The sequence below is a fragment of the Triplophysa rosa genome, linkage group LG18 (assembly GCF_024868665.1).
Source record: "Triplophysa rosa linkage group LG18, Trosa_1v2, whole genome shotgun sequence".
Classification (NCBI taxonomy): domain Eukaryota; kingdom Metazoa; phylum Chordata; class Actinopteri; order Cypriniformes; family Nemacheilidae; genus Triplophysa; species Triplophysa rosa.
The window spans coordinates 2575300-2589337 of NC_079907.1; the positions used below are offsets into that span (position 1 = coordinate 2575300).

The window sequence follows — 14038 nt, forward strand, 5'->3', positions numbered from 1 at the left end:
TGAAATACACAAAGTCCATTCATTGGGTGAATGGCAGAATGAACATTGAAGCTAAAATATAAATGATTTCATAATAAAAGATTATATATAATGTGTATGTAATGTGTGTGTGATATACATATACGTAATTAATAATATAATTTATATATCGACACTGTCCTTCTGAAACCTCAGATGTCCAAATTCGCTGTTGTTCTTAAATGATTAAAGGGGTCCTATTTTGCCTTTATTTTTCAAAGTCTTTATTATATTTATGTGCTAAACAATAGGTGTTCATTTTTTTGCGACTTGGCAGATGTTGTGCTCAAACAGCTACTCACTAACTAAATTTAAAGAAGTGAATTTCCTCAGACCTCCCCTTTAAAAAGTGTGTTGTCAACGTTGACAAACACTTTTAATTATTTTATTTTTTTGGTTAGATATTCGATAAACCCAGCGACAAACATAAAAGGTGATTATTAATTAATAATCATTTATTGAACAAAAATATGGAGATATGAGGTTTCAGTTGGAAAGCAGCGATATGTGTTTGTTAAAATGTTACCCTTCATGAGGCCATTATAGAAATCATCTTATCTTAAACCCAAAGCTATGATCTGACAAGTTCAGATGAGATTATACTGTACCTAAAATCACTATGCTTACAGATTCTGAGTTGGGATGATTATTGTAATATGGCTCCTGGTGAAAAAAGATAAGCCGAATGACTTACTGTTTGCATGAATTGGACGTTTTAACATGCACATTCTGTTAAACATTCTGTCTGGCTGTGTTTTAAAACCTAGTGACCCAATGCCAACAGGCAGATGATGGCAAGTATATGCACACAGATGCTATAAAATGCTGTTTTGGCTCTAAGCATATATTTATTTTTCTGATAACTAACGTTAAAGGGATGACAGGGTTAAAAAGCGTTAACCATTGAGCAGAAATGGGACTCGTAGCTCTTGACATGAATTACAAGATTAGACAACATTACGCAAGACAGCACATTGTGTTGAAATAGAAACCCCCTCAGCAACATCAGTCAGCCCGAGAGTATTCTCATTATGTTGTGTGGATTTTTATAACAAACAGAACTTGTATCTCATAAGTGCTGGAACAAACTGTGCTTGTAGGAAATGACTGCAGTGTTTGTGTAGTAGATCCGGGGTTGGGGTGGTACCTGGGGGCTCAGAGCTTAAACGCGCCTCCTGGCGAACCGAGATGACTCTCCAGCAGTTGCTAACAACCCTGTCTCATGAATATTACATGAGTAATGCTTTTCTCAAATGCCACATGTAAACACAAGCAATTTGATTTAATTTTTCAGAATGTGCGGTTTTTGGAGTATACAGTGGAACGATTTTTACTAATGAGTGCTTTTTATTATGAAGTTTGTATCTTGGGTTTGAAAACTGGGTTAGCTTTAGAGTTTTAGTTTTTCGTTTATTTACAGTTTTACCAACAACGATGCACGAATGACGTTTATTTTTAGTGGAGCTTACTATAGGAAGCATAACATTGATTTGACTGTATTTATGCATTTTACATTTTTCCAAAGCAATTTTTAGTGCATATATGCATTATCAGTATTTGTGTTCCCATGGGAAATTGAACCCACAACCTTTGTTGTGACACAAACTTGTTGTGATCATGTGGCTTGTGAAATTTGATGTCTCAAGTAATCGAATGTATGCGTTTTTCTAACCTGGTGGACAAGACCATGTATGAAAAAGTTGTTATTTAGATGTATGGAAGAACAGAAAAAACATGTAATATTTCCCATCATATCCTTTTTTCCAATGAGGCTGTTATTGAGTGTTCTTCGATTTTCTGCTTGTGTCATTTCCATTGTTACATCAATGGAAAATGTGGCAATTAAAGAACGCTGTTTACATTTCACGAATTCCCATCCTTCATTAGTTCTGCCGTCTTACGTCTGCATCTGGATCAATATTGATTCTGATGCCTTATCACAACAGCTGTGATCTCTCTCTCTCTCTCTCTCTCTCTCTCTCTCTCTCTCTCTCTCTCTCTCTCTCTCTCTCCCTTTCTCTCATCCTGAAGCTCAGTTTGATCCTGAAGCCTTTATTCTGTGTGTTTGGAGGTGTGATATACCTCAGCGCTCCAGACCTCTCTGTCACAGACACAAACACTTCTAATTTCCCTTCAGGACTTCAGAATCTCACCACAAAACCTCACGTGTCAGTTATTCTCAGCTGTGAGTTGCACCATTTACTGTATATATATATATATATATATATATATATATATATACATACCACAGATGACAAGCAAAACTGAGTTTAGTTATTTTTAATATAATACAAATATATATTTCTATTATGTGCCATAACAGATTATTACTATTAGTTGTCATAAAGAAACATGCAAAGTTTGTAAAGCTGCTTTAAAAAATATGTAGTGTAAGTGCTATAAACATAAACGAGAACTGTAAATTAAATATCATTTTATTTGTTTTTTTTGGAGTTTTTGACCATATCCAACCTCTCTCTAAACCTTGCATTTAAATGGACTTGTGCAGATATAGCTGTCACTGAAACACGTCTCCTTTGAGGTCACTACGGATACATTTTGTTACTGAATATTCACCCATGATAATGACATTTGGAATGCGAGCTTCCTTATATGAATTAATTAAAGGTGCTGAATTATTTTAGCATTCATAAACGTTCCCGCCACCTGCCAGACGTGACCGAAAAAAGTGTCCTGAGAAATCACACCTTACCCTAGGGCTGCATGATAATTTATCGCGATACCACTAAATGCTATTGAAATCAAGCTGGCTGCGATATGCAATGTGTCGATATTTTTGTAATGCGTAGCTTGTCCGTGAAGCACGTCTCTGGGATCAGTAGAAATGCTGCTCGATCTAAAAGCAGTGCGAGTTTATAACTTAGTACTAATGCAGAGGTATACTCCCACAGTGACTTAAAACTGGTCGTATTGCAAATACGGACACCCATCATCTGCATTAGAGTCGCTTATAACGTGCATTTGAAAAAGCAACACCCGTCAAACATGATCATTATAAATATACTTTATTATCATGAAAATGAGGCTTGAGTAACAGTGATAAAAAGATCCATAGGCATTTCCTAGATTCTCGAACGTGTTATGGTCTTCTTCTGCAGTGCGTATTTGGAGTTTCCGCACGAGAGCGCCCTCTGGCTTTCGGATGCAGCAGCATTTTCCCGTACTTCACTCAAAAGTTGTGCATAAATCACAAGATATTTATCGTCGGTTTATCGCGACAGCCCTACCCTGTCACAGCCATAGTCCTTCAGCAGTCCGTACCTTTGAAGATCGTCAAAAAACAGCCAATCAGAAATGCTGTATATATCCGATGGACTTTATGCAAACATTGTAATGAACTTAACATCTGAACTTTGCCAGGAGAGTTACTGCACATGTTGGAAGAGTATGAATGCTAACTTCATTGCTAAGGGCAAGCGGAAAGACTTCAGCTTTCGCAATACACATGATGAAATGTAGTCTTGAGAAGAAACTGTAAACAATGTTTTTGTGTGCTTCTTTACTGTGATGCCATTATTTATAAAACAAGAAAATGACAAATAATGGAGGACTGACATCATTTTGGGTTTGCTGACATTCGGTTGGTTGATGTGTCTTTGGAGGGCATGTTAAAAAGCTCTTACAATAGATGGGATTTGAAAAGCCTTTTTATTACCTGTGATTATGACAGATGCTGTCAGATTGTTTCTGCACATCCCAACAATGATGCTCTTACAGTCAATGTAGGGTTAGTGATCTCCTCTCTCCCCATCAGCCGGCGTTGGCCTTTTCTCTCCCTGTAGTGCGAGTCACCTGCAGTTTCAATAATGGATGGGAGTAGACACATGCTTGGAATGACGCCAGAGAGTGTGGATGTCCCGTAGAGCCATAATGGAGTTTACTCCTCCATAAAACAGTTTGCCAGAACACTGTCTGCTGTCCCGTGTTTATTTATAGCTGTGTTTCTCAGAAGTGACACTGATGGAGAAGGGCTGTTGACTTTTCCTCATGAGTGAGTCGGTTCAATCACTCTGTGTGACGCTGAAAGAACGCTGTACCACCGACAGCATGAACCCGCTCCGGTAAACCAGCTCCGGGTCTCAGTACCCACAGTACCCACAACCTCCAACGTTCACAGTGGACGTGTGGCTAAAAACGCTAAAAACAATCATATATCTGCTTGCATATCTGCTTATTACAGTTGTACGTTTACACATGGGTTTTATGGAGCAAAACCTTCGATTACAAAAATTGTTATCAATAATCAATACACGACATCTCTCTCTCAGTAAGGTTTGAATAAGGAATATGTGATAAAGTCTCAAGCTCTCACAGCAGTAGTGGGTGTTATCTGTTTAAGTGTAGTCTTCAAAGTTCTTTAATGGAAAGATAATTGAATCTATTTATTTTAATCTACACCAGTGATGTCAATGGAAATGTGATCGTCTCCTAAACTCTAAAAAGTCTCATTTGCTCATTTTTCATCACAATCAGTCATGTGACGTGAAAACCAATCGGGTTCATTGTATATGTCAAGTCAGAGATGGGAACTTGAGTCTAAAATGTTGACTTAAAGAATCGACTTAAGAATCACAAGCAACTGATTTGACTTGTTTACAGTTTAAGACATTGATCTTTATCCAAAATTAAGAGACCATTTCAAAGTTATTTCAGTTTTTCTGAATTTACTATTTACATGTATGTGTGTAAAATCATTTTGTTTCATTCTGTGAACTACTAACAATATTTATTCCAAATTTCGTATAAAATATTGTTTATTATATTTGCATGTATTTGCAGAAAATGAAAACTGGAGGAACAGGTGAAAATGACAGAGAAGATACTCTGTATTTTTTCAGACCTCAAATACTGCAAAGAAAACAAGTTCATATTTACTTTTAAGCAGTATAACAGGAATATTTGAACATGTATTTTGGACAATAAAAATAAATTAATAAAAAAATATTTTTTATGTGATAACCTGGATTTTTATTACAGTTTGTATGTGTCTTGTCATGCTGTCAGTCTTTCCCATTGCTGTTGGATGACTTTGTCACTCCTGAGGTTTGATTTTGTTGAAATTCAACAGACACTGGACTGGAATGGCCACAAATACATCTAGAAATGCTGAATAAATGTGGAATTCCACGGCTGTGTGTTTTAACACATGATAATATAAGTACAACGAGCTCTACTGTTTTTTAGATAATTGTGGCTTAACAAACCGTTCCTAATAAATATTGCATTCATAAAGATTTGGAATTAATTCCTAAAACCTGTTTTTTTTCATAAATTCCTGAAAGTGATTATAAATTCATCTGGATCTTAGAGAGAATTATTATCAAAAGGTATTTAAGACTTAAAACCTGCGACAAAAGACTAAGAGTTAAGATTTGAGACCTGACAAACTTGTGACAAGAACACTGCATTTATTTTATTTAACAACCGGTTTTACAGTATGTGACGTATGGAGAGTTTGGGAGCTCCAGTGGAGGATTATCAGTAAACAAGAGTCTCTTCTGGCCTTAGTGTCACCTTCATGAAATATTCAATCTGTATTCAGTAGAGAGATGTTTTATTTTCTCTTGAAATAATGAGGTTACTTCACACTGGTGACCAAAGATGGCACCTCTGCTTGGTTATTTGCAGGCAATGCAGCACCAGTGAACAACTTTATTAACCAGTAAAGATTCAGTGATGCCCTGGGAAGATGACCTCACCCCTCCATACTCATCCATAGCTGAGAAGTTTATGCAGAAAATAAAGATTTCATTGGATGACTAATGTTGATGCGTGAGAAACGTTTGGCATTGACAAAATGCAAAACTTCGCATCAACATATGGAATCACATTGAATTGTGTCAAACATCTAGAAGACAAATTAAAGTGATTATGTGTATGAACACTTGCCCTGTGGCATGTCACAGATAATGAGAAAACCTGATAAGAATAGCTTGGTTATTCTCAGCCTGGAAGAGAGTTTGTACCCATCAATATCTTGGCATTTCATGAGCGGTCATGTTTCCTTCAGCATTGTTAGGCTGTTGTTGATCGGTCCAGTGATGGAAAGTTTCATAATCATCCAGAGCTTCCATAATGTATGACTTTTATTATGAATAAAAATCAACGCTGACATTTTAGAGTTGACTGGTATGGTAAAAATAGATTTATTGTAAATGAACAAGACAAATCAAAAGGTGAAATGACCAAATATTCGTAATTGTTACATGGTAACAATATGACACATTGTGTATTGAATGAATAGACTGACAACTTAATGGCCTCGTGAATAAAGAATTTGATTATTAAATTAAGATCATCATTTTAAATCATCCAAATCCTCCTGTTTCACATTTATCTCATTACGACGAACGGCATTCACAAGCTCTTATTTTTCTTACAGAAAATTCACTTTTTTCAGCATTGTCAAACTTTAATTTTACAATATCATGACAAATTGAATTACAACAAACCGTTAGACAAGAGACCCATCAATGCACAACATCACTAATTGATTCACTGGAGAATCGTATCCATTAAACGAAATCTTTCACTTTTACAGTCACTTTTATAGCACAGCGCCAGTTAATCGACATCTATTTACAATTATTAAAAATCATTCTCTCCCTGTGTGCACAGGTCAATGGCTTTATGTAGTGTTGTGTACATCTGTCGAGTCAAACGGCGTATTCGTGTTCAGACGCCTTGTTAAACTCACACTGGAGATTAAGAGCTTCAATATGAAACACATTCAGATGTATGGAGTTCATTCGCAAGCCGCGACTCCTAAAGCCGCTTCCATCCAACTAGGTTGTGCTGGTTCAGCATTTGTTTTGTTTTGTTTGAAAATCAGTCATTGGAATGCAAATAACAACGCCACCGTAGGTTTCTCCCCATCATCTGGTCAGACATACGGAGGAATATTGTCCCCAAAACACTGCTCCCGACCGTGCGATGAATCTGAAGAGTTCATTTCAATGCCCACGAATCCTCATCTCATCTTTCTCAGCCGCAGTCGGTTTTCTTTATCCCGCTTCTTCAACGTGCTGATGAACTGGGTAAAAAACAGTTCCTGGTCTTTCCTCTTCACAACTTGTTTGAAGCGCGGATCTTTCCCGTACTTTTCCAAAAACTCTTTGAATGTTGATCTACGAGAGAAAACAGAAATGAGATTTCTGATACGGTTTTATTTCAGCAGCGTGATGGTTTGAAATCGTCGCTCATGATGGTTCTGCGTTTTTCTCGTGAAAATGTGCGGTCTAATAGAGGTTTGACTGAGGATGTGTTCCGTGGTTTGACAGTAAAACCTTTTCGGTAAGAGAAATCGGGGGATGCAGGACAATTTCGCGTCGTCTGAGCAGCGGGGCGAAATGTTTGCTGCAAGCATCGGGCGAAACTCGTGTACCTGCTTCAGGAGCAATACATTATCTGCTGTCTTGTACTGCCTCACAGCATTATAGGCGGCTAAACACAAACCTGGCTACCCAAGGTGCTGAAACACCAGGTTTACCTCCCACAGATCAGTCTAGCAAGAAAACATCGACCCTTTCAAAGGATTCTGTAAAATCCTCAGATGTCTTGTTGCGGTTTTGCATTGGTGCAAATGAGAAATCTTGCTTGTGCAAAAGTCATTATAGTACTGCGTGTTTGCCTGGATTTTGCTATATGGTTGCTAAAGTGTCTTGAGAGGCTTTTAAAGTGTTGCTATGTGGTTGCTACATAAGATATTCTGATCTCTAGATATGTCTTGCGCCTGTACGCCAATGTCGATTTAAGTGTAAATTAATGTAAATTTATATATGACTTTAGGGTTGTTGTGTGTATTGTGTGCCGTGCGTGTATACAACAAACACACGGGTACCATAAATACTGTAGGACAGAGATGTGTCGTTGTTTGTCTTTTCATTGGGAGCTTTGAAAATATATACCCACATGAAAAATACTTTAGTATACTATAATATTTACCACAGTAAACTTCAGTTAAAGTAGATACTGTAGTGTTTTAAAACTTACTATAAAGAACAGAAAAGTATACTACAGTATATACTGTTTATCAACATACTATGGATAATACTACAGTATTCTATAGAAATTACAATTTACTATAGTAAACACTACAGTATACTACAACTACAGATTATAGTTGTAATATTTGATATAGTTATAATTTAACAGTTAATACAGCACAATACTAAAGTAGCATATTTACTGTAGCTTACTACAGTATACAACAACGTATTGTAATTCATTAAAGTAAATACTACAGTATACTACAATATTAACTACATGTTAAAGTTATAATATTTGATATAGTTATCATTTAATATAGTTAGTACTACACACTACTATAGTAGTTTACTTACTATAATTAACTTCAGAATACAACATGTTAAAGTTTATTATAGTAAATACTACAGTATGCTACTACAGTAAGTTTAATATTTATTGTTTAATAGCCATAATTTCATATAGTTAATACTACACAATACTACAGTAGCGCATTTACTATAGTAAGCTACAGTAAATATACTATAGTTTACTATATAATTTTCGTATTACAACTTTCTAGTAAATACTATAGTATGCTACTGTAGTTTTATTGGAAAACATATATAAAAAATTAAATATAGCAATCAATATAATATTAAATGACTTTATCTACCCAATAATGATTTATTTAAGATGATCTCTTCCTTAAAATATGCATTGTTTGGCAAGAATTGTGCATGTGATAATATTTGTGCCTGGATTTACATTTCTTCTGCTATGTTCACTATAAATCAATCAGGAAAAAGAACACAGTAAGAGCACACAAAAGACAGACTTCAATCTGAATCTCATCCTCGCTGTGACTCTTTCATGTTCTGTGTATGAGACCTCAGGGAGTAAACAAGGTTAATATAAACACACAAACCCCAACACAAACTTTATTAAGTTCAGTTATGAAGAGCTCTGCTTCATTCTAGAGATGCTTTTATTAATGCATCAGCAGAAGACATCAGGCTGTTTTAAACTCACCTGGACGTGACTTTCGACTCCTCCAGCAGTTTTCTGTATTCCTCCTTGGCTTGCTGAAGTTTGCACTTTTTCTCTTTGTACTCCTCGTTCATTCTTGCTTTGACGAACTGATCGAAAATCTGAGGACGAAGAGACGGAACGCTCTGATTTACATTTTCGGTTATACCTGTACGTTCAGTATATATAGCAGATTCATATGCAGTCAGAATCTACATTTACATTTTTTTACATTTAGTAATTTAGAATCTAGATTTAGGAAGTATAAAGTATACAAAATATAAGGTACAGAGGCACATTCGTTTTACAGCTTTGGGTCTTTTGTTTCGTGATGCTGTTTTTGTATTGATGCCAAACTCATTTGTTTGTTATGAATAAATTATGTTCTGGTTTGTCTACGTGAGGTTTTAAATAAAAAGAAACTCAACAAATGAGAAAATTTGACTAGATGATCTACAAAAAAATACACATTACCACATGAATGTTTCCTATATAAGCTATTTTAGTTACATTTCCAGTAAAACAACAAAACTTCTAAGAACAGAATAGTGGTAAACTCGTGGAGGTGTGGAGTGAATTGAGTTTGAAGTTTGGTTAATGTTTGACGTTTATCGAGGCTGATGTGAGCAGAAGCGAGACCGTCGTGAGATACCTGTTTACGTTCCTCTGGACTCAGCAGCAGGTAACGCGGATCAAAGACAATTTTGTGTAATTCCTTCTCCCAGGTGGAGAACGCAGACACCTGTTCAAGACAAGCGGGATGAAATACTGCTCAGGCACAACAAACTCACGTCAATTACTGCCTGCTGCGTTACTTCATTTCAGCAGACACACTGTGTGCACACACACTGCCAGTAAAGCGTTCCCTCAGTGAGATTTTGAGGATCATTGTTGGGTTTGTGGAGCAGTGTTCAGTGATGGAGCGGAGATACACTAAAGAAAAACTCTGGTTCACCTCATCAGATGAACTGAAGATAAACTGAGCAGATTTCTTAAAGGAACAGAGCGTCTCACCGTGATGTTGTTCTAAACCTGTGTGCATTATTTTTCAGTTAAACATGAAAAGGGAAAAGTGGGAATTAATGAAAGGGAGATTATCTACTCTGATATTCTAGAGCACTTTTTCATTGTCAAAATAAACTATCATCATATAAAAATGTGCATGAACATTCTCCCAAAATTCCTCATCAATGCAGATGAGTAAATAAGGAATGACATAACTTTCTTTAAACCCTGAAAATATGACAGATACATGTGCTGTAAATGAGGTACTTACCCATCGTTCCAGAAGCATGTCTCTAAAGTGGGCGATTCGGAGCTCCAGCGGTAGACTCATCTGATCAGATGATGAGGAAAAACCCTTCTGTTCGCTTTTGTCTCCACTCAGTTCATCACATTCAACAGTGTGCTCCAGTCTTTAAAAAAATATACAAATATTAATAATTTATTCATTCATATATAGCTGTGGAAAAAAACAAGAAACCATTTCAAATGTCCATTTAATTGACATTTCTAGGTATATTGTGTCCATTCCAGTCCAGTGTCTGTTCAATTTTAACAAAATCAAACCTCATTCAACAGCAATGACTGACAGCATGACAAGACACATGAAAGCTTTGATAAAAATCCAGGTTATTACACACATTTTTTTTTAACCTTTCCTGAATAGAAAAGTAGAAATATTAGGCCCGATTCACATGTCGCGTCTAAATCTGCGAGCCGCTTTCTCTCTTCAAAAGTTGAACTATTTCCATCTCGATGCGGCACCGACGCGGCTAGAAAAATGTCCGTCTTTTCTGTTATTTTCACCTGTTTCTGCAAATAAATGCAAATAGAAAATTTTATTTGAAATTTGGTAGAAATATCATTAGGATATGGTATCCTGGATGGGCATATACCCCAACCAGAAAAAATTAAGAAACCATTAAAAAAAAAACATTTTTTCTGATAAGATAAGAATGTGTTTTGGTGAAATGATCGTTTTTGTTTATTTCTGTGAACGTCTGACAACATTTCCCTCAAATTTCATATAAAAATGTTTTTATTTGCATTTATTTGCTGAAAAAGAACTGGAGAAAACGGGTCAAAGCAACAGAAAAGATGATCTGCGTTTTTAAAACTGAAACATCGCAAAAAACAAAAGTTCATGTTTAGTTTTAAACAACACAAAACTAATGTTTGTACATGTCTTAGAATGAGTAAAAAAATATGTTTTATGAAATAACCCTGCTTTTTTAAATGAGTTTATTATCATGCTCTCAGTCTTTCATATTGCTGTTGGGTGACATTAATAAAGAGGTTGTGTAAACTGGACATAAATAGAAGCCTATAAAGAAAGCAGGCTAAGAACATTCCTCATGCTGTTTATAATAAACTCAAAGCAAGCGTGCAGTGTGCCCAGAGGTGGACAGTAATGAAGTAAATTTACATGAGTACTGTACTTAAGTACACTTTTTGAGTATCTGTACTTTACTTGAGTATTATTTTTTCTGAGTACTTGTACTTTAACTTGACTACATTTGAAAGACAAATATCATACTTTTTACTCCACTACATTTATAAAAATGTCCAAAAGTAGAAAGTGGTTTCTATGCAGCGGGGTTTCCTGTGTGCGCAATTTATCTGGCTTGCGATCTGCCAGGACCTTTTACTGTTGCCAAGTATTTCAGTTTTTCTAAGCTCGCGGTTTTCCGGCAAGCTTTGAATGGCCATTTGGCAGATTTTTTTAACGCAAATCTGGCAACTCTGGGATCTTCCCCGCTAAACTAATGTAAATGTAGGCGCTGCTACATCGTTGATAGCGCTCTAAAAAGGCAAATAGAACATTAAAAGAGGAAAAAGGCACATGTTAAAGTGTGGTGTAATCATCTGTGGGTTACGATCAGTCAAAGATCGTAGAAACATTGTCATGAAAATGATCGACACAACGGCTAAACGGTAAATAAGCATCACATACACCTTGAGCTACACGTGCGTGTTAAATTCTGATCTGCTGCTGTATCATTTAAAGCGATTTGGAAAATGAATGATGTTTTTACTGAAGTAACTATAGTTGAAGTATTCATGTATATCTGTATAAAAACAATAGAACCCTGCCCAAAATACAACATAAAATGTAATGGATTTAATGGTTATAATGGGAATTGTACTATGGTTACATGTTGTCTACTTGCATGTGATGGATTCTATTGGTGGGATGGTAAATTAGAGTAAAACCCAAAACACACTACAAAGAGGAATTTAGTTTAAAAATCTCATTCTAATTAAAAAATGCATTGTTTTTTTCAGCAGGGATGGTATTTGCAGTAAAACCACAGTATCCACAAATTTACCATTTTCTATATATAGGAACCATACTCCAATTAATAATCTTTAGTAAAACCAAAGCAACTAAACATATGATAGTTTCATTATACTAGCTATAGTTTATGTTTGTAGTTAAATTATGGTAATACAAATCGTAATAAATCCAACAAACACTTACTATTTACAAGAACCTTACTACTTACTGGTAAATTGCTGCTAAAACTGGTAAAGGGAATATACAAAATAAAAGAACACTGCTCATAAATACATATAGGCCTAGGGGGCTAATGAGGATAATTAGGCTAAATGATCATACAGGATTATATCTAAACTAAACATATATGTGCTAAACATATAAAGCTCTTAAAGGAGTTGCTCACTGGTAAATTTACCCCCACCGACTTTCCAAGAAGTTGTGTACTTCGTCCACCTCTGAGTGTGCCTAAAATTCCTTTGCACATTATTTTGCTTCCACCAGCATCTCTGTTACAAACTAAAGCCGCTCTGTGAGTGAAGACGTTGCTTTCAACCAATAGAAAATACTGCAGTTTTTGGTGTTGTTTTTATATTCTCATTGGGTGGGCAAGACAGACGTTTAGGTGGGCTCAGCCCACCCCTGCCCATGCCTGGAGCCGGCCCTGGGTTGTAGGATCTTGTCTCCAAGCAGACGTTTGGTAGCACTTCAAAAACCCAATTGTTACATTTAAGTAATCTCCACGAGAGACCATTTGAGAAAATGAACGGCAAGCTGTGAGTGCAGATGTTGTCATCCCAAACCCAGAGCTTTCCCGTGGAGTCGTGATTATCAGGATGAGTGACACGCGACGCGTCTGTCAAAATCTCCTGTGTGAATTAAAGCATCAGAATAGATCTGTTACTGTAGCATGTTTTCACATCACTCACTTGTTGCGTTTGCTCTTTGATCCACAGTCTTCATCTGTATCATCATCATCAGCAAAAGGAGAGTCATCATCTGTTGAACAAACGTGCAAGTTTTTCATTTACTACACTTACGTTTAATTAGGGACGCTAATAAAAATAATTAAATAGCAACAGCACAGACTTTAAGTTCATTAAAGAAATGTTCAATGTCAAGTCAAATATAAGTTAATGTTGTTAATAAAAGAAATACTGGATTGCAAAAATCACCTTTGAAGATTGTCATGTTGTCTTATAGTATTTTTATCTTACCTTGTGCCTCTCTTAAAATGTAAAAAAAAAATGTTTTCAGTAAAATTAATTTAATGCAGAAAAAACTAGCTAGTATTGTAAAGAACTATGCAATTGACCAATATTGGTATCGGAATCAGAAAATCCGTATCGTATCGTATCGGCCCAAAAAATCTAATTGTGCATCCCTACTTTTAATAGCATTGCGTTCAGAAGAATAAACGTCTCAATCTGTCTACAATAAAATCATTTTAATTATGAAAATGTGTGTGAATTACTTGTTTAAAAAGTTGATTCATTATTTATACCACTTGTAGGTATTCAACAAAGGCTGTAACTCATATTATTCATGTCAGGTTGTTCATGAGGAAAGTAAACCCGAGAACGAATTCACTCGAACGGTCATATTTAAATTGCAGAAGTCAAATAGATTAAGGTCATCGATAGATAATATCTGTGAAACGGAAATAAAACTAAATCAATACAGATGAGAAGCCAACTGGGAAATCAAGCCAAGCGTATAATAACT

At 35.8% G+C, this 14038-nt stretch overlaps 1 protein-coding gene across 2 annotated transcripts in view; it reads right to left on the reverse strand.

Annotated features, from left to right (window-relative positions):
- Window positions 1-6166: 6166 nt before the first annotated feature.
- Window positions 6167-14038, reverse strand: part of tcerg1l (transcription elongation regulator 1 like) — a 72441-nt gene continuing 64569 nt past the window's right edge. For both annotated transcript variants that reach the window (XM_057359433.1, XM_057359434.1), the window contains exons 11-15: window positions 13243-13312; window positions 10310-10448; window positions 9686-9775; window positions 9037-9155; window positions 6167-7166 (exon numbers count right to left, since the gene is read on the reverse strand). In XM_057359433.1, the coding sequence (XP_057215416.1) occupies window positions 7010-7166; window positions 9037-9155; window positions 9686-9775; window positions 10310-10448; window positions 13243-13312 (575 nt within the window). In that variant the 3' untranslated portion in view covers window positions 6167-7009. The remainder of the gene's footprint in view (window positions 7167-9036; window positions 9156-9685; window positions 9776-10309; window positions 10449-13242; window positions 13313-14038) is intronic.